Raw genomic sequence first — 19,640 nt, 5'->3', positions numbered from 1 at the left:
TACCAGAAATTATATCAAGATTATACTGGTGCCACAAAATCAATGTAAGTATGAAAAATGTAAACTATTTAACTCCCCTGTGTCAAATAATTAGCTTGATTATTTATTATTCCTATGTAATTTGAATATCATTTAATATTTCAGTAAGCAGATTTGAATATATAAAAATATGGTGAAGCCCAGTTTTGCGCTATGTTTAAAGTTAAAACCTGAAACCCAAAAGCTATTTCCACATTTTATATTTGGGGGGGGGGGGCATAAAAGGAAATAAAGTTTTATAAGGCATTTTTCCCTTTAAAAAAAAGTCAATTCAGAACATGATTTTAAGTATTATTACACTAACAGAAGAAAAATTGTACCTACCATAAGGAAAGTTTTTGGATTTTCAATTGTGTTGGAATATTATTTGTTCCAGACAATATGAAAACTCTAAAACATGTGTGTCACTTAGAAGTATTCTCACTGAAGCTAAACAATACAATGGACACACAGTCTGTATATCATGCCCTCCTATGGCCAAAGCACTGATATTTCAAGTATCATTAAGATCCCGTTGGAAAATACAGTGAGACAGCTTGTGAATGGGCATTCTATCAGGTGTTTAGAAGAAATAAATAGATAATTTGGTATTCTGGAAAAGTAACTCAGTCTAATACATCCAGTTAACTGCTACGGTAGCATTATCATCACTGAACAACAAAGGGCAGTGTGTTCTGCCAATAGCTTTAGGGTGACCTTTGCAATGCTGACTAGTCCGTCAAGTTCCATCTCTTGAGATGCAAGGTATGGACAGGGATGGTTTATTAACTGAGGTAGGAAGTCAAGAGCAGGAACCTCCACAAGGGTAGGCATTTCACATTCAGGAAATGGGGGATTCCCTTCCTTAAAAGGAGAAGCAGTGTACCATGAGATCAGGCTACTAGTAAACAGACCATATCCTTAGAGCTCTCACCTTCCATGGTGTAGAGACACCCAAGTATTGAACAGCAATGGCATCTTTTTCCCCTGTAGCAGCATCAGTAAGTGCTGCAATGAAAAGCCAGCTGGGCAATGGTAAAACGGGATCAATGACTTAAACTCTAGGAATAAAGCTGAATAAGAATGTTGCCATCATCTCAGAGCTTTAAATTGTGATGACTCCTGCTTTATGTGGGGTAGTTCCCTAACACTGCCAACAGGATGAATCCACAGAATTCAAGAGAGCAGCAACATTGATTCAGAAAAAAATGAATCTGTGCTGAGCTGAGAAATCTGTTCAAGGATCACACGTGTAGAGAATCAGCTTTTTTGATTCTAGAAAGGTACTTTTTTTTAATTTAAGAAAGTTAACTGTGACTATGGCAAAGTGACATGCTTAAACTTGATATTCTCTTAGGGTTGAGCAGGCTTTGAAGCTCATAATAAACTTGAAATGGTTCTGTGGAATGTTAGGGCTTAATGTAGATGGTGGGTGCCACTGTCATGCCTACACAAAACTATGTCAACCTGGAAATAACTGCATTAACAGCTCCAGGGTATTTAGAATGGAAGGCTTGCCCTTTTCAAGAATTTTACTTTGAACCATAAGAAGACGCTGCATTAAGTTTCCAACTTGTTTAGCACAGCTAAAATTAAAATACTTATTCTGGTTTAGAGAGGCATAATGTTCGCCACCCACTTAGTTCATATTACCTCCACATTAGACCTTTTTTTAAAAGTATAAACACAGCATAGAGAGAAACGACTGCTTTAAAATAGCCTGGCACATGGAACAATAAAACGATGCATCAAATACCAGGCATAAATGTTATTTTATAAAAATTAACAGCACCTAAAAGGTATATTCTTTTATCCTCCATTCTTCACCGGCTTCTTGATTTGAGTGCTTCCCTCCCCTATATCAAACATAGTTTATCTAAGTCCCAGTTGAAAAGTTTCTGAAAGTGGTAAGTCATAGCTTCGTTGACGCTGAACTTCTAGAACATGGCATACCAATGTCATTCTGACAAACTGACAGATGCTTCGTAACAAGCCGTACCAGTCACCTGATTTACTATAAAACAAACTGTTAATCTCTGATCTTTTCTCCAGTTCAACTCTTCTCTGCCGTTCTGGAAGCAAACCAACAGCTTGCTATGTTTACATGAGAGATGACTCCCTTCTGATTGGTGCCTGATACTATCCAGTGATGCTGCTCAAGACCCTGGACAGAACCTCAGCACACCTAGACCTCATTTGCAGATCATTTTAACAAGATGTTGTTTCCTGTTCCCACGAAAATCAATAACAGGGTGACCTTCCATTTGAAATTCAAACCAATTAATTACCTGTTCTGTTGACAATGTTGATACCTGATTTGCCTGGAGAATTTCAATTATAGATTATTTCTTTTAAAGAACCCCTTCAAAAAAGTTAGATAAACATTGAAAATCTCATCTTATACAATGTAAATGATGTTTTCTTGAAGCCTGTATAAAATATTGGCCTTGCACAAATTAGCATGGGCAAGTTTTCCCCTTGTGGTCTATCTCCTCCTCATGACATCATAAATTACAGCAATCCCACAAAGATTCAGGGACAAAAATCCACTGCTTAAAGGTGAGATGAAAAGTTTTTCGTAGTTGAATACAGCTTTTCATCTACATCAATGACTGACATAAGTCATGGGATTATTTTCAGAATTTAGAAATCTCCCTTTCTTCCCCTATAATTCTAAAATTCTTACTTTTCTAACCTTTTGTTGAAATCCTTTGGCCATTTTCTGTTTTGCTCAGATTTTATTTTTTTTATATGTGGATCATAAGGAGAAAAGCTATACATCAAAACTATCAGCACCAGAAATATATTTACTAAACTTTGTTTTTAATTGTGTAGGGAAAAAAAAAGGAAGAATTCGGTTCATCCCAGTGGGGAATTCCCAAGATGAATGATCACATGCAATGAAACTATTATCTTCATCCATTAAAATATTATCTAAAACAGAGGTTTCTATCTGGCAGCCAGTAGGCTGAATAAAGCCTGCAGATGAGTTTTGTTTGGACCACACACTTTAAAAAATATTTGAAAAGGTTGCCAAGATTAAAAAATCAGGAGATTTCACATGAAAATCTGGATTTCTGGCTTCCCATTTAGGAAAGGAATGGAGGATCTCCAAACACTGAGCCTGCGTTCCCACCTGCCAACAATTGGCTGGAACTAAGGAGCTGCTACCTCACTGTGGTTGACACAAGAGTTCTGGTCCACCACAGTCCCCACCAGACGGATTCCACTCCTTTAACGTACCTTACGCTCCACATGGCCCTTTTAGGAAACTCCTAATCTTTAAAATGTCACACTACTCCACAGAGAGTTTGCAGTTTGTGGAAGAAAAAGAGGAGATATCTAGGAACAGAGATTTAAAAGTACATATTTCATGGGCTTACACAATGTAAGGCAGGGGGTAGCGATTTTATTTAACATTATAGTTGTTCAATAAAACATACGTGCAACGCAAAAGAAACTCGTTTTCATAATTAAACATTTTTAAAGAGCAAATCCAGGAATGACGACCTCGTCTTACACAGTGGTCCAACCAACATTTGCACTGGGTTTAAATCAACCACAGTCTTCTCTGCAGCCCAGAAAAGATGCTCATGTCAGACTTAACTCAGATCTACACTTGTTCGTTCACATGTTAACACTTCCGCACTTCCCTTCTAGAAAGATCATGTACTTAAGTGAAAACTGACCCTAATATGAAAATAGAATACATCTTCAAGGTAAATTTTAAAAGTCAACATTGAGGATGCATGAATATTATCATAGCAAATACTCATCTTTACTGGCTCCACATGTACACCACAATCTGACGTTTATACTTATATTAAATAGACATTATTGCAGGTTCAAATGACCCCAAAAGTCACGGCATATTTCCTTAAAAATGATTATTACCTAAAAGCAGATGTCTATGACAAAGTCACCCTGGACTACTTGCTTTTTTTCTTAACTGAAAGCAAATGCAAGGGGAAAAAATCTTTTAAATTTCACTATTTCTAATCAACCGCAACAGCACAGTATTTCTACCTATTAGCGGATTTTATAAACAAATTAAAAGCACCCTATTTTAGCACAGGAAAGAAAAAACCTTTTCTGCTTCATCCAAGTATATTAACAGGCAATCTCAGATGTACTATGCAGTATAGAGGTGCGCTAAATAAGCTATGATCAGACATATTCCAACTTATTAAAAAGAGTAAAATTTAAATCAACTTTAGTATAGTGTTTTGAAATTATGTTTCATCATTGGCCCACACTCTTGAAAGATTATTTTTTAATTAGGTGTTTCCTTCCTAAGAGAGAAGCATTTTTCTCCCATTTCTACCTTAAGAAAGAAACCCTTGAACATATGCCAAATTTACTTCAAAATCAGACTTTAATCCCCAAATTCTCTTGATTCTTAAAAAACTTGAACAACTTTAAGTAACAGTTCAAAAAATCATTATGATCATGCTTCACTCCATGACTCCCAGTTGAATAGGAAAGGAGAAAATGCCGTAAGTATGAGCTCCATAAATACAGTTCAGGGCCTGATATCTGAATGACGATATATGATATATTCCTTATGGGAAGCATTTTTCCTTAAAATCCATTATGTTTGAAATTTGAGCAATCAGAAGCAGACACCTGGAACTCAATTATTAATTTCCCTCTCCCACCCCTTTTATACTTCCATCTCTAAGGTGTTTCCCTGAAGAGATGATCCTTAGGGATGGCATGTTCAAATTACTTTCTTTAAAACAACTTGGTACAATCTAAGACTAAACTTATTCTCTTTCTTCTTTAATTGTGTAGCTTTAGGAAAAAAATGAGGACCTCAAATAATTAATGAGTAAAATGGTAAAAAAAAATAAGTTAGACATGAATTCTTGCAAAGGTATAATTCATTATACTCCTGTTGATCTATCTATTGTAATATTTCAGAAAGGGAATTTTATGGGAAATAAAAAAGAACCCACACACTCACAATTAATTCCCACCCAAGATGACCGAAGCTTTAAGCTGGTCTGATCAGGTTCACATCATGGCAGCTGATTGCAAAGTAGTTCTAGAAGACTCCTGAGCTGTTATGTTTCTTTGCACTTTATAGTTTTAAGAGGAAAAATGAAGAATGCGGTAATGAATGCTTCATAATATTTAACCTGTGTTCTTTGGGGATTAAAGAATTGGGCTCACTTAACTCCTTCCTTATTTCTATTAATCACCAATTTCTAGAAAAGGGTATCTCAAGCTAGGCTTATGTTAAGGCTCATTTCAGACTCTGCATTTGTAAAAAATAAAATGAGACCAAAAGTACAGGAATACTGGCACATATGGAAAAACGGGTTATCAGAATATTTAAAAGGCAGGCAGCAGTCCATTTATTAAGAAATCATTTAAAATAACTATTTTTACAAGTTAAAATAAGTAACTTATCACTTTTTACCAAAAGGGTGTTTTTAATATAATGAACATCCAAAACTTCTCTGGTCATGAGAAAACCTGGAATATATTATATACGCATGAATGTGGCCCAGGATGCAGGATATGAGATGGGCTTGCTATCAACAGATTAACACTTCATTTTCATTACTCTAATCTCACAACAGGTTGTGAACACTCTTTTTCTTATTTGAACAACAATGGTGTATGAAAAACCAAACTGGCAGGCAGGCGGGGTTCATTAAATGCCTAAGGCCTTTATTCCCATAACACATCTCACCTGGACCAAGCCAAGGTTTGGGCTTCCAGTCTGGCTACTGAAACAAGTTCTCCCAGATGCTGGACTTCTCTTTTTATCCTTCCTACTTAATTTAAAATAAACGTCAAAAATAAAGTAAAACTGAAAACGTTCTTTTCCACGATAAACTCTGTTTAGTAGATTACAGAGTTGGTGATATATTTTAAGATTTATTCAGTCCCATAACTGTTCCAAAGTTGTCCTAGAAAACAAAACAACGGCAGAAAAAATAATTGGGAAGGGAAATGATGAGACATTTGAAGTTTGAGTCAAAGGTATCTCTCTCCTGGCTTTGTTTTTAACTTATTTGAAAAGAAGTATAGTTTCTCACTGGCTGAAAAATGACAATAATTTACAACATAAGAATCAACCTCTCTATTTCCCAATGAATGACACTGAGCTCCACCAAAAAGCTATGCTCCAAGAGGAAATCGGTTACAAAGTATAAGGAATCATTCAAATGAGATTCCTAAAATATAGAATTCCTTTGTAGGGTGAGCCAATCCACACACTCACTGCATTTGAGGCAGCCATTAACAATTGCTCAACAAACCTAGAAAAAAATCACTTAATTCCCACAACCAACCAAGGTACATGTGTAGACTTTCTGCATATCTGTGCTCCACATATAAGGGTACCACATGACAATATCTGATTTTTACTATTTTCCATAGCAAGAGAGTAAAAGTCTTCCCACAAAGTCTAGAACCGGGCTCTGGTTTGGGTTCTTTCTGGTACTCTAATAATACTTATACCTAAAAAAGAAAGAATAAAAGAAAAGTGGCATTAGATAAAGCAGCAGATAACCTAGCTGACTCTGGGAGTTAGGTTCTGACATGAGATTAGTGAACAGAATATTTGCATTCTCAGTAAAGGGACACTTTCGTGAATACGTTCAGTGTATAATTATTCTCCCGTATCTTGTCAATGGCCTCCCACCATGTCCAATGCTCTCTGGCACTGGCAGAGGGCACAGTGGTGGGCAGCTTTCTTTACTTATGCCTGATTAGGTGCCCCAAATAGCCATCCTAATGATTTAAGTCAATGAAATCTCTCTTGCTTAAAATGTAATGGAAGAAAAGAAATTCTTAAAACCCGCCAATGAAGGTTCTCATTTTAATATTAGTTTTGCTATTATATTGAGCCAACTGAAAGTAATTATTTTTGGCATGTAAAATATTCATTATCCTGAAATTTTTATTTCCAAAACCCCCCCACCCAGTTCAGGCACTCTGATCAAATATGAGTCCTAGAGAACTGTCTAGAGAACAAATCGCCACTAAAAGACACCTTAATAAAGTTGAAAAATTCATGACAGTCACACAAAAGCACAGCAGGTACAATACTGAAAGCTATGTCTTTCCCATATAGCATGACATTTTTAATCTTGTCAACTTTAACAATCTCTCTGCCGTGTAAGACAATGAGTTAAAATTTATTAAATACAAAACAGTAGTGAACATGCATTGTGTTATGTATACTGCATGATTTAAATTTCAATTTCATAATGCCACCCATTAATATTCGCCCTGCCATCATTTCGATTCCTTTTTTACATGTTTCAGTTAACTCATTAAATAACTGCAGCTTGTCTCAAAGACTCATACCTTCAACCTATTGAAGGAAAACTTTACAGGATTCCCTTCTTCTAAGGAAATGCTCTCTCTTGTATAGATGGAAGTTTAACTGTACAAAATGACAAATCCGAGAATTACTTTTTAAAAAGAGAGAGAGAAGAGAAATAGAAAAGCAAAATCTCTTTTCAGTTAAGTACTTTCTGACTCAGGCGAAGGATCAAATTGAGCTGCCTTTCAGCGCCTTTGAATGATAAGCCTGGGCCCCTGGTTACACGTTTTGATCACGCCCTGACTTAAAGAACCCTTACATAGCAAACTCGGGACAGTCCTCCTGTCAGCAGTTACACACGGAGGACCACATCAGAGGATGGCACCTCTTTCCTGCAACTCTGCCAAATGACAGACTGGCAAAAGATGCCTTATTCAATAACTCTTACATTCCAGGTGCCTTTCAATTCCTTTATATTAGGGCAAAAAGAGCCAGTGAAAGTAAGGAGAAATTCAGAAAAAGAGAGATGAGCTGAATAGAGAAGAAAGAAAGAAAGAAATCAGGTCTAGGGGCAAGGGAAAAGGAAGAAAGAACAGACTAACCACGTATTTGGGTCATTAAGTAAATTGCTGCCAACCAAAGAGAAGTGAGATTTAAATCATATCTCCTCCCTCAACAACACACAAATCTTAAGACAGTAGCAAAATCATACTGCAGTCCAAAATTATTGAGTAAATAAGATGTCAGATATGCTCAAGAGAATCTATGTTTCAATGAGTAACTTCCTACTGTTCAAGATCATTTTCATTTTCTTAACAGCGAGAAATGAAAAACTGATGGGCTAATTAAAGAAAAACAAAAGGATATTATTTTGTTGTTAAAGGATCAATTCCTTTTTTGTTAATTGGAATGATGATTAATAAGCTGAGAATCTGATTTCTAAGCTAGCTGGCTTGAGTAATGCATTGTTTTTCCACAAGCATTTCCATGAAGGAAGGCTCTGTGAATGAAGAAATGATACAGGGCTCCCTCTCTTCTCCTGATCTCTGACTCCGCGGCGTGAAATGCTTCACAGAGTGTTTAAACAGAAGGGCACTGCACACTGTTCTCCCCCAAATGAACGCCAGTCATAAATTTTTCACCTTAGGGTTTAATGTATACCATGAAATTTGCTAGACTTCCTACAAGGAATGTACAAATTAGAAAAGAATCAATACTGTTATTTTTCCTGTTCTCTAAACTTTCTTTTAAACCTGGGAAAGAAGACAGCACAGGTCATGCTCGGTGAGATGTGGGTACCTTGGATATCACATCCCCAGGTATCATTCTGGGGATGTCATAGGCACATAATAAAACTTAGCGCTTGTGTTGCTCAGAATGTTTCTTCATATTATTTTTCTCACCTGTTTACTGGTTTACCTTACAGGAAAAAGATTCCCTCTTTTACACAATGCTTTGCTTGTGTGCCAGGAGATAGAGTGTTAATCCTGAATTATGGCTCCTTTCCTTATTTCTCTAATGCTTAAAAATAGATGTCAAAGTTCCCTGAAAGGGACTTTGAACTCCCCCTCTCCTCCTCTCCAGTCCTTCAGTAGATGAGGATCACCAAGCAAAATGTGGAAGCCAGCTGCTTTTCGGGAAATAAAAATGGCATCAGCTTTGGCAGACAGGGGTGACATCAATCATTTTCTACAATCCTCACACAATCTTCTGGCCAGGGCCTAGAGAAGGGTGGTTATGTAGTGGCAAAAACATACCATGAAATATAGGAGAGGGTTTTCACTTGGTGAAGAATTCATCCTACGCATATAGCAAACCAGGCTCCAAGCCTCACGAGAAAGGAAATCTTGGAACCATTATATTCCATGTTCTTTGGACAATAACAAGCAAGGGGTTTCAGAGAAAATGTCTCTCACTGAAAAAGTCATCCCATGATTCACTCTTTTCTCCCTACTACCATAAAGTTCCCTGACAATATTCTGTGTGTGTGGGGGGGTGGCTATAAGTTAATTCCTAGATCAATTCAAACACTATGATTCAAATTATGGGCATGAGCTAAAAGCAAATTCCAGTTTCTTCTGTCATTCCTTTTGCTATATACATTCTACTCAAGAGTCCCAAGTTGAGAAAAGACCTCTTTTCAGCTACAGAGTCATCATTAGCTATTCATGTTTATAAGGCAAAGCCTCTCTAAAGCTTTGCAGACTGATAAGGGTGGAGGCACAATGTAACTTTGTTTAAGTGAGTGTGTGTCATGCATATAAGGTGGGAAGGGAGCAGCACTAGCATTTTTGTTTTTTCATTGAAGTGGATTACGCCAGCTCACTATCTGTAACGGTCTGTTCCTTTGGAATCAGCTCCCTGTGTCACAACGACCTGGCAAACTTGAATGCTTTCACTATCACTGGAGTCCTTGCAATCCTGCGTTGGCTGTGACCCATTCACTTTTGCCCCAACTTCTCAGAGATGCCTTACTCAGCATCTAATTAGTTAGGGAGGATTTGCCGCAGCTCTTAACCCTGACATAGGAGTGGGAGTATGTGCTGCTGTGGTAGCCCAAATCTGTCCTGTCACTACATTAATCAGATTTCCATAAAGGCATGCATGAATAATTGGATTTATCAGTGAATGTTAACTTACACTCATAAATATAATTATTAAAAAAATAACTGCAATTATAGATAAGATATCTGCACCTTTAGGGATTTGTTTTTCAACTGTGGTTACCTGACTCACCTTAGCAAAAGGCTTTACAAATTATACAGACACACAGTACCAGTTTGCAGATGACAGACGATGAGAAAAATAATTTCAAAATGATCACCTACTATGTTCAAATTCCCTTAGCATACCGTGTTGAAAATAAACTTGAAATTTGTGGACAGGTTTTAAGGTAAACATCATACACATCTGAGAATATGTGCATGTTTTACTTGCATTAACATGTATCTAAATACCACCTATATGACCTACTGCTGATCCATTGCTACTTCCCCAATGCATTACAAATTAGGCAGTGTCTGTTAAGTGAAGTCTGCATGCTATACACAGACTTCCACAAGCACCTGTCTCTATGCTACAATTTGTATTGTAACAATTACCCAAATATTCCTATTTTCATGTTACATTACCAGAGTGTATGTTAAGAATTATATTTGAATATATGTCTACAGTTGAAACTTCAAAATAAAACCTAATACCACTCAAATTAGAGAGGGGAACTAAATAGGAGGTAGGAGAGCAGCCTAGTAATTCAACAGGCAGAAATTACATGCCTCCTAATATAATATAAATATTTATTTCAGCATCACGACCATAAGTTTGGTCAATTTAATCCTTTTTTAAAAAAATAAGACACGATCACTAAAAGACACCAACTGTAAGAAGAGGAGTAAGAAGGGGGGAGGAAAAAGTGCAGAAACCTAGGGATGGATGATGCCTGGCAGTGAAAGTCATTTTCAAAGACCATTAACTAGCAGCTGCTTTACTCAGGGCTCTGATTAAATAAGAATATACATCCTATGTTAAAAGAGATGTCTGCATGAGTGGGATGGAGTTTAGAATAAAAATATATTGTATGAACTACCAAAAAGAATCAAACCACAGTAAACAATTAAACACCTGACTTCTGGGGGGAAATGATACATGTGCCTTTTAAACTGTTAGTGAATAAACACTCAAATTATTTAGGGGAGAGGGGTGAGAAGTCAGACAAAACCACCATTTCCAATTTAAACTATAGTTTCAACAAAATGAAACTCTGTTTGCCTATATGAATAGAAAGAACTAAGAGACTATTGGGAGAAAATTTCATATCAAACATTCTTTAAAATTCATTCCAGGAACAGGAATGTTATTATATATTTCTTACAATATATTTTATTTATCATTTCTCTGAAATGTGCTAGATTTTATATTAGTAAGAAAGTTTGCTTTACTCTCTCCTATCTCTGGTGAGCAGATGCTCTGGCATTAGTGTAAATCGTTGATTTAATTTTTAGCTTTCTTGGTTTGCCCCTCACCTATCTAGGAAATTATTTCTCTGGTGATAACTAACACATCATGCTAATGAGAGAATCTAGTGCACAATAGAAAAAATGTCACTATTAATAATATTTGCATGAAGTTAAATAAAGCAACTGTAAGAGAATGTCAGACAGTGTTCTTTAATAAGACACAGTTTCACAATGAAATTATGTTGTTAATTGTGTTACATCATTGGGTGAATCCTAAATTACTACATAATGATGCACACAGTCATTTATAATTCTAACTTAGTATTTCACTCATGTCTGAAAAGAGACCTTATTAAGGAATCTACATTTTATTTGCAAAGGTTAAATATACCTCACCAATAATTAAAGGAAAATGCCTCTAGTAACGTAAACGGGTAAAACGTGGGCTATAGCCATTTACCTGTTTCATTTCTGAAAAGATTTCAAAATATATTAGATTTGTGTCCCTTGAGGTACCTACAAAAAATTTTATATGCTAGTCTCTCAAATACAAAACATTTTAGAAAAACCACCTTTTAAAACCCGATTTAAAAAAAAAACCCAACACTTCCAAAAGCAGGCCTTATTTTCTGCTTTTAACAAAAACTTCATGAGGTTAAAATAGGCAAAATAACGTTCTGGACTCCAGGAGATTAACAGAGACGATGAGTAAAGTGTTTCTGGTCATTCTCGGCCTGTCACTGATCAAAGTAACCCAAGTAAGAACTCCCTTTACTAAGTCAAGAGTCATGCCCTTTAAGGTTATCAAATATTTGTCTGTATGGAAAAAAATTATCCCTTTTGAAAAAATCATAATGGAATATGGGAGAAAACTGTGGAGAGGCAGAAAAATGCACTCAAATTGTTGTATCTCGAACTTTAGGAGAACATCCTTAATTCCACCAAATCTAAACTGGCTTCACATTGTGCTATCTTTTTGTCAGTGTTAGACAGACTGAAAGATTTATAAGCAGATTCAACTTTACTCACACAAAACAAAAGACAAAGATTTTTACATCTCTACCTCCTAATTTACCTGTAAAAGACAAACCTAGATTATTAAATTTCAGTATGCATGAGGCTTTTTCTACTACAACTTGTGCTGTAGTTAAATAATACTGATGGTGAATTCTCTTTAAGTCAATTTTGATAACAACTAGTCTCCTCTAATATTTAATGAAATAATCAGGTAAATCTTAAAGTTTTTATGTTATTACAGAAAACTTTGAAATAAAAAAACATACCCAATAAATTTTATGTCAAAAGCTATAACAGTTATTTTTTTTCTTAAAAATTACAATCATAATAAGAAAAATCTTTTTACTGTCAGCAATAAGATATACAGGATTTTGCATACTTGATTAAACTGGACAAACTTTTACTTGTAGTAAGACAATAGCTGGCTAATGTTTTTTATATTGAAACTAATATTCCTTTAAAACTGTTGGATTCAAGAGATATCAGTTTTAAAAAAGTGTCTTTCTTGCACACACACACACACACACATACACACACACACTCTAAATCAGCATTGCTGATGAACTATAGTTAAGGAAAATAAACATGGTAAACATGCACAGCACATATATTTTTTAGATTTACACATTGTTGAACTTAAGTTTACACAATATTTATACAAACTAAAATGTCATCCAGAAGGAGAAAAAAACACCACACGTGTAAATTCAGACCCTCTCTTACATGTTCTCCAAAAATGCACAGGAGGTAAACATATAGTAACCAGAAGAGAAAAAGAGGGGGGAGTCGCTAACTGTATCAAAACCAAAAAATGAAACAAAATATAGTTAAATCACAACACTTTTTAGATTGTTAATTTCTCCCTTTATTGCACTACTGTTTAGTAAATAGTATAATTAATATTATAGTTTTACATAACATCATTATGCATAAATAACTTCCCTATATTTTTCTACTCTGTTTATATAGTCACTGAAGCTCACTATGACACGTACATACACACATGCACACACAAAATAGACCTTTAAATATCCACAAAATCAAATAGCTGGGTCAAATACGTCAGAATAGCTTAGCTGTACAAGTCTCTCTGAGAGATTTCAAATTATTTTCCTAATTCTGTTCCATCATTTATATAATTTACTTTTATTTGTGTGTTTTTAAGCTAAAATGTTTTCCACAACTTAATGTCTCTTTAGATTCAAATCTACTTGAAAATGGGCTAGTGCCAAAGAAGCAATCTAACACCATCTATGTGGTTCAATAGCCATTTATCAATTGATCATTATCTCTATCTGGTTTTATTAACTCTTTTCTAGCTAGAGGGAGACCTAAACAAATTTTCCCTTTCAAAACACATACACACACACACACACACACACACACACACACACACACACCCTGACCTCCACTCACTCACTCAAAACCCTGAAGGTAACATCTAATTTTTAAAGCGTGGCGCAAGTTATTTGGTCCTAAGGTCAGTGAAAACACACTGTGTTCCAACCACCAACAGAGCCACCCAGGCAGGGATCTGCCTCAGAAGCACACCTCTCAAAGCACACTGCAATGACAAGGAGTATCTCTGGGAGGAAATGAACTTAACTTGCAAGAATGGGAAACTGCACATACAGAGTTGCTTATTGGGTTGATGTTGATTGCATTTAAACCCCAGCTTACCGTATCAGCAGTAATCAGGGTCCCTCTACAGGATATGTCAAAATACACCTTATTCAAATGCATTTATCCTTTCTAGAATTCTGTGATCAAACTGTTCGCTAGCGATCTGCTACAAAACCCTGGCTCTGTGCACAATCTTCTGCAGATGGATTTCTGAACTTATGGTAGTTCATAGCCTAGCAAATTGTTCTCTTTCCTTCATTATCAATACTTTTAAAAACCTAAATTAATTCAATAAAATAGTTCATTCTCATGAACTCTTACAAACAAAACAGGTTTTTTTCTTCTTAAAGAAAGCAGTTACATTTTTTTAAATGAGTGAAACAATTTCAATTTCTTAACCGTCATCTGCTTAAAATCCAAGTATTTGTCGTTGATCCTTTCGTGCTGCGTGGATGATAATATCACACTAACTCTGGCTTTGTGTAAAGGGTTTGGTGCAGGCTTTTGAAAAGCAAGACGTGTCTGGGAGGGAGGCACCAGGGAACTTCCCTCCCTCGCTTGAGCACAGTCCAAGATGAAAGTTTCTGGGTTGTTTCCCTTTGCTTCCTCTCACCCTCGCTCCCCCTCGGAGCCGCAGAGCCAGCAATTGTGCAAGAGGAGCCGAGCGCGCAGGGCGCGTATCACGGAGCGCATGGTACAAGCCGCCGGCTCGGTGATTAATTATCAGTAGCCGCTGGCCTCGCACTAACACCTAGCTTTCCCGGCAGGGCCAGCACACCCAGCCGCCGCCAGCTCGGCCGGACGGAGGAGAGGCTCTGGGGAGGACGCCGAGGCTGCTCCGGAGTGTGAGTGCACCGGCGGGCTGGCGGGCGGGCGCACGGAGCCGGAGCCGGAGCCGGAGCCGGCGGGGAGCGCGGGAGCGAGCGGAGGCGGGCGGGCAGTAGGCGGCGGGCAGAGGAGCTGGGACCGGCCGGCACAGCCCGCCACGCACGCCGCCTCCTCCAGCGACCCTGGGCGCTGGCAGCGATCCCTGCATAGCCTCCTGTCCTCAGGTCGGAGTTCCAGCTGCTTCCAGCCTCAGCAAGTCAGCTGGGCTGTACGGAGGGGGCCCTACATTTTGTCACTGTTGGGCTGGAGAACCTCCTCTGAGATAGCAGATACTTTGATGAAGTGATTAATACAGATAGAAAGATACATCTGTCGGGTGGTGGCTTTTTAGAAAAAAAATTTTAACAGAAAACAAAGAAATTGTCTTCTCTTGACCCAGGTTGTACTGTGAAACTTTGCAACAAATGCCTTTGCTTTCTTTTACTTCAGTATCCTTTCCCCCTTTTTCTTTTAAGGAGCCCTTAGGGAAACCATGAAGTAACCCTGCACATTCCAGTAACACAATTATGACAAAATAGAGCCCGACTATGAAGTGATCAATTTTTTTGTAAATGTTAAGCAAGAAAAACAGCAGAAACAAAAGTGCACATAACAATTCAAGATTTCTTTAAAAAAAAAAAAAAGAAAGTAACTTACCTGTTGGGACATTCTGAATAAAAGGTTAGTATCAGCGTTTTGCCATGTCCCCATGAACCCTGGTTCAGCCGCAGTCGTTCTGGTTCCGAACTGCATGGAGTTGTCAGTACAGGAGTCTCTTAAAGTCAAGTCTCTTGCCCTCTTTGGCTCTCTGTCTCTCTGTGTCTCTCTTTCTCTCACATCCACTTCTGCCTCTTCTGACTGAAAAGTGAAGGTGGATTTTTTGAGCCTCTTGGCAGCCAGTAGCAGGAGTGTAGTGTAGTTAAGAAGCTGGCTGAACTGTGCATTTCATTTGGGAAGGGGGAGACTTGGGGGAGGGAGGGGGTCCGAGCTTCTTTCGCACCTTCTGCACAGATACCCCTATCATTTATGCATAGATTGTGACTCCCCGAGCTTGCCTTTGCTCAGTTTAACAGCTGCCTGTCAGGTGTGCAGGCAGCACTGGAGACCCAACCATCAGCTTCAAACTCTCAGCCACTGCATGTCATTGGATAGCAGAGCTAAGAGTCAACTGCACCGTTCCACTGTCAGGCACCAAATGACACCCTGCACTAACCCCTCTCCAGACACTGAGAGATACACACTTCTGCACGCTCCAAGCAGCACCACGATCACAGACCGACGGTGCACGGGGTGAGGAGAAGCTGGGGCCCTTCCCAGGGAATTTCCCCCAACAATGCTTTCAGGTATAACATGCAGTATCTGGCATCAGCCTTTGCTTTAACATTTGTAAACTGCTATGCTTAAACATTATTTTTTCTAGTTATACTGGGAGAAAGAAAAATATTTGGATGTAAGAGAATGTAAAATTGGCTCAGTTGTTGTCAAAATGTTAACTCCTAAAAGTCATATAGTATGTGCTGGGCTATTTATAACCACATACCAACTCCTAGAGAAAATAATATACATAGGGACATAACTTTACACTCTAGGAAGTAAATAAATAAACTTAGCAATTTTTTAACATGGAAGATGCACAGTAAACATTTGCAAAATACATACATGTATACTACTTAATGTCTAGTACCTCACGTCATTCATTAATTACTAAATTGGATGTTAAGTAATAAGAAATTGAATGACAAAGGAAAAAAGTATACCTTTTCTTAAAGTTCAAAAGTAGAGAAAAGTCCTTTGTGAAAGTTCCTGGATGAAGCATCTACAATATCCTTTCAAATCATATAAAAAAGAAAAAGATGAAGAAAAAAATCCTGTCCCATTTCAGGCAAAAAGTAATGACTATAAAATTCCATTTTTCATTCAACATCTCTATGGAAAATTCTATAACATTTTCCTGCCTGATGAAATATAACCTCGATAGCATGTCATATTCTTAATTAAACTAGTTTTTAAAAGAAAACATCTATTTATTAGATAGTATTTATCGTACCCTATTTATGGAAAAGCAGAACTGAACAGAATACACTGTACATAAACAGTGACTTCCAAATGGAAAGCTATATTCATGTCATCTCATAAAAGTAGTCAGCAGGAAAAAGCCATCCTTCCTAAACTTAAAATGTAAGGAACATTAATCTTCAACCACCTACAAATATCGAGGACAAATGTACCACTCTCCTTGCTCCTTCTTAAACTGAAGAATAACAATAAACCTTACTCTCTGAAACAACAAAAGAAACAGAAAAGAGCTTCAATGGCAGCTCGGTGTCATTAGTGGACAATGAGAAAAGATGAGAAAACGTACACTATGTTGACACAAATGTGCCTTCCCCTCTAGAACCAACATCTCCTGAAAGCTTTTCTGTTAAACTTCCCTCCGGTTCACCACCATTAAGCACAAAAAAGTCTCAAAAGCAGCAAATTCAATATCTGAGAAGAAGCAAACAAGAACCCAAAGAATTGTTGCCTTAAAATATATTAAGTCCACCTGTGGTCAATAAAAATATTCTTGAGGGGGGAGGGCAGGAAAAGACCCTATGAGTCAATTGTCAACAGTGACTGTACCTTTACAGCTAGCTATTACCCACTTAAACTCCCTCTAAAATTTGCTAGCCTCTTGATTTCTGAAGTGGCACTCAGTGCCTCAGTCAAGCTGCCTGCTCAGCTCCTGACCTTCCCACTAATGGCTGTTATTTGTGGGAGGCTTAAGGACACTGTCAATAGCATGCTTCCTCCTCGCTCCTCTCAGGCTGTTGTATTGCTTTGCCTGCGTGTTCTCTCTCGCCTGCCTCTTGCTCTCTCTAGTTCCCCCCTCCTCCCTTCCTCTCCCCTTAACTCCCTCTTCCTCTTCTTCCAGCCCCCACCCCTTCTTTCTTTCAGTCCAGCAGTCCTCTTCTTTCCCTGCTATCCTCCCCCCAACCCTTCTCCTCTCTTCTCCCCCCCCCTCTCTCTCTCTCACACACACACACACACACACACACACACACACACACACAACACAAAAATCAACTGGCATGCAGCAGCAAGCACCTGCAGTAATAGACTCTTTTATTAAAACTGTTATTCTGCAAGACTTCAAATTCCCCGTGGACCGGGCCATGTCAAAGCCGATATAATTAACTAGAGGCTCAGCAACGGATCAATTACCAGACAAGCAAGTGATAGTGAAATCAATGAAAGATCATCAGCCACATTATCAGTGTTGCAACTCATTAGGGCAAAACTGAGAAATGTGCTCAAAGCGAGCCCAAGCAAGGTGGCATTACAAAACAAAGGGCTAATTTGGAGACCCTGCAGTGAACAATCTGTAACAGAATTAGCCTTTTTTCCCCCTAAACTGCACAGCTCCGTAACTAAATGTGACAGACTGAGAGAAGCAGTTTATTAAGACACCAACCCCAAGTTTATTTAGTTCATAAACTCTCTCCTAAAAAATCAATACAGTCTGTACAGGGTTATTAGGCTGACTAGCTAATACATCCAAATCTAGTCTGCTCGGCCAGCAGTCTTCTGACAAAATGCTATCTCGCGCAGGCAAACTGAGCTATTTCAGATATCAATGTCTGAGGTTGCTCTCGATGAAACAGGTCTGCCATGTAACTAGTACCTGCATATTACTGTCAAGGCACAAGCCTCAAAATTACAGAGATAGCTTTCTAATGTTCAAAATATTTTTTCACAACAAATCTATATCATATGATACTGTACTGCGAAAAGTACTGGATTAAAGGAAAATTTAACTAGTCTGTAAGACTAGGTTTACAAAGACAACAAGCTTTATTACAATAAGAGACAACAAAATATACCTACAAGGCACAAAAATGATTTTTGAGTTTGTCCATTGGCTCTATAGTCTGCAGAGTATGAAACAACTATATGGAATCATCTGTGTTAAAGTTATTTAAAACTGGGGGTGGTAGCAGTGGAGGCAGGTATCACTTCCACGGTAATTGCTTTTTTCTGCCCCGATTTTATGTATTTCAGGTTAAAGAATTGCAAATACTAAAGGCTATGTGTTGGCTTTCACACGTTGACTGATAGTGAGAGATGTACCATGAAAATTAAGAAGTACACCAACTAGGTCTAAATGGCACCCACGATATTCAAGACAATATGGGAATGGGAATACCTCCACCTCATCAAAACTCATGCACAGAGTAAGAAACTCCCATGCAGTTTACAATGTAAAAACAGACTGGAGAAGTGAAGAAAAAGATAACATTTTGAAAGTGATTTCTGATGTTTATGATGTTCAACATTTAAACTGTATTTTCACAGAACTTCAATAAAATCCAACTTATTGATTGCTGTAAATAAACATCTTCCCCTTACTTCTGATACTTACTAAGCACTTCATAGCGCATGTTGAGTAATCTGTAAAAAAAAAACGTTAGACATATGTATTTTAAACCTATACTATAGATGGTGATGTTTTGGATAATAATTAAAAGTTGTAATTACAGAGAATTTTTAAAAAATCTTTTTGCATATAACTACATACTGTGCATGTACCATCAATGAGATCCAATTAGTTGCAAAGAATTTGCATTTCAGTGTGTGTGGGATAACAAGACTATAGGGAGGCACAATGCAATTCCACCAGCAGAGTAAGACAGTGGGTTCTTTCTTGTTAGCTCTGTAAGCAAGAATTCCCACAACTGACTGTTTAAAATGTTACTGATCTTTTCATTATTTGGGTATTGAGGTGGGTTTAGGTTTTCCCCTCAAAAAAAAAAGTCACATGTTGGTTTCAACTATCAGCCCCAGTTAATAGCTGAAGGGGCAAATGAGCAAAGGATTTTGTTTAGCCTGCATGT

The 19,640-nt window shown here is 37.6% G+C and overlaps 1 protein-coding gene and 1 long non-coding RNA gene across 3 annotated transcripts in view; one reads left to right on the top strand and one right to left on the bottom strand.

Moving 5' to 3' along the window:
* BNC2 (basonuclin 2) overlaps positions 1-15,740 on the bottom strand; it is a 295,227-nt gene extending 279,487 nt beyond the window's left edge. Inside the window, 1 exon segment of the mRNA XM_023758914.1 lies at positions 15,424-15,740. Within this exon segment, the coding sequence (XP_023614682.1) occupies positions 15,424-15,519 (96 nt within the window). The 5' untranslated portion in view covers positions 15,520-15,740.
* LOC102439435 lies at positions 14,455-19,141 on the top strand. 2 transcript variants are annotated; one of them, XR_330224.3, is made up of 4 exons: positions 14,455-14,744; positions 15,243-15,447; positions 15,801-16,109; positions 18,808-19,141. It is a non-coding gene; the product is annotated as an uncharacterized LOC102439435 (long non-coding RNA). The 2 variants fall into 2 exon arrangements; XR_001349444.2 differs by having other exon boundaries at positions 14,457-14,744; positions 15,832-16,109.
* Positions 19,142-19,640: the final 499 nt, after the last annotated feature.

Source organism: Myotis lucifugus, unplaced genomic scaffold, assembly GCF_000147115.1.
Source record: "Myotis lucifugus unplaced genomic scaffold, Myoluc2.0 scaffold_144, whole genome shotgun sequence".
In the NCBI taxonomy this organism is placed as follows: Eukaryota; Metazoa; Chordata; class Mammalia; order Chiroptera; family Vespertilionidae; genus Myotis; species Myotis lucifugus.
This window is presented reverse-complemented; position numbering and strand designations above follow the sequence as displayed.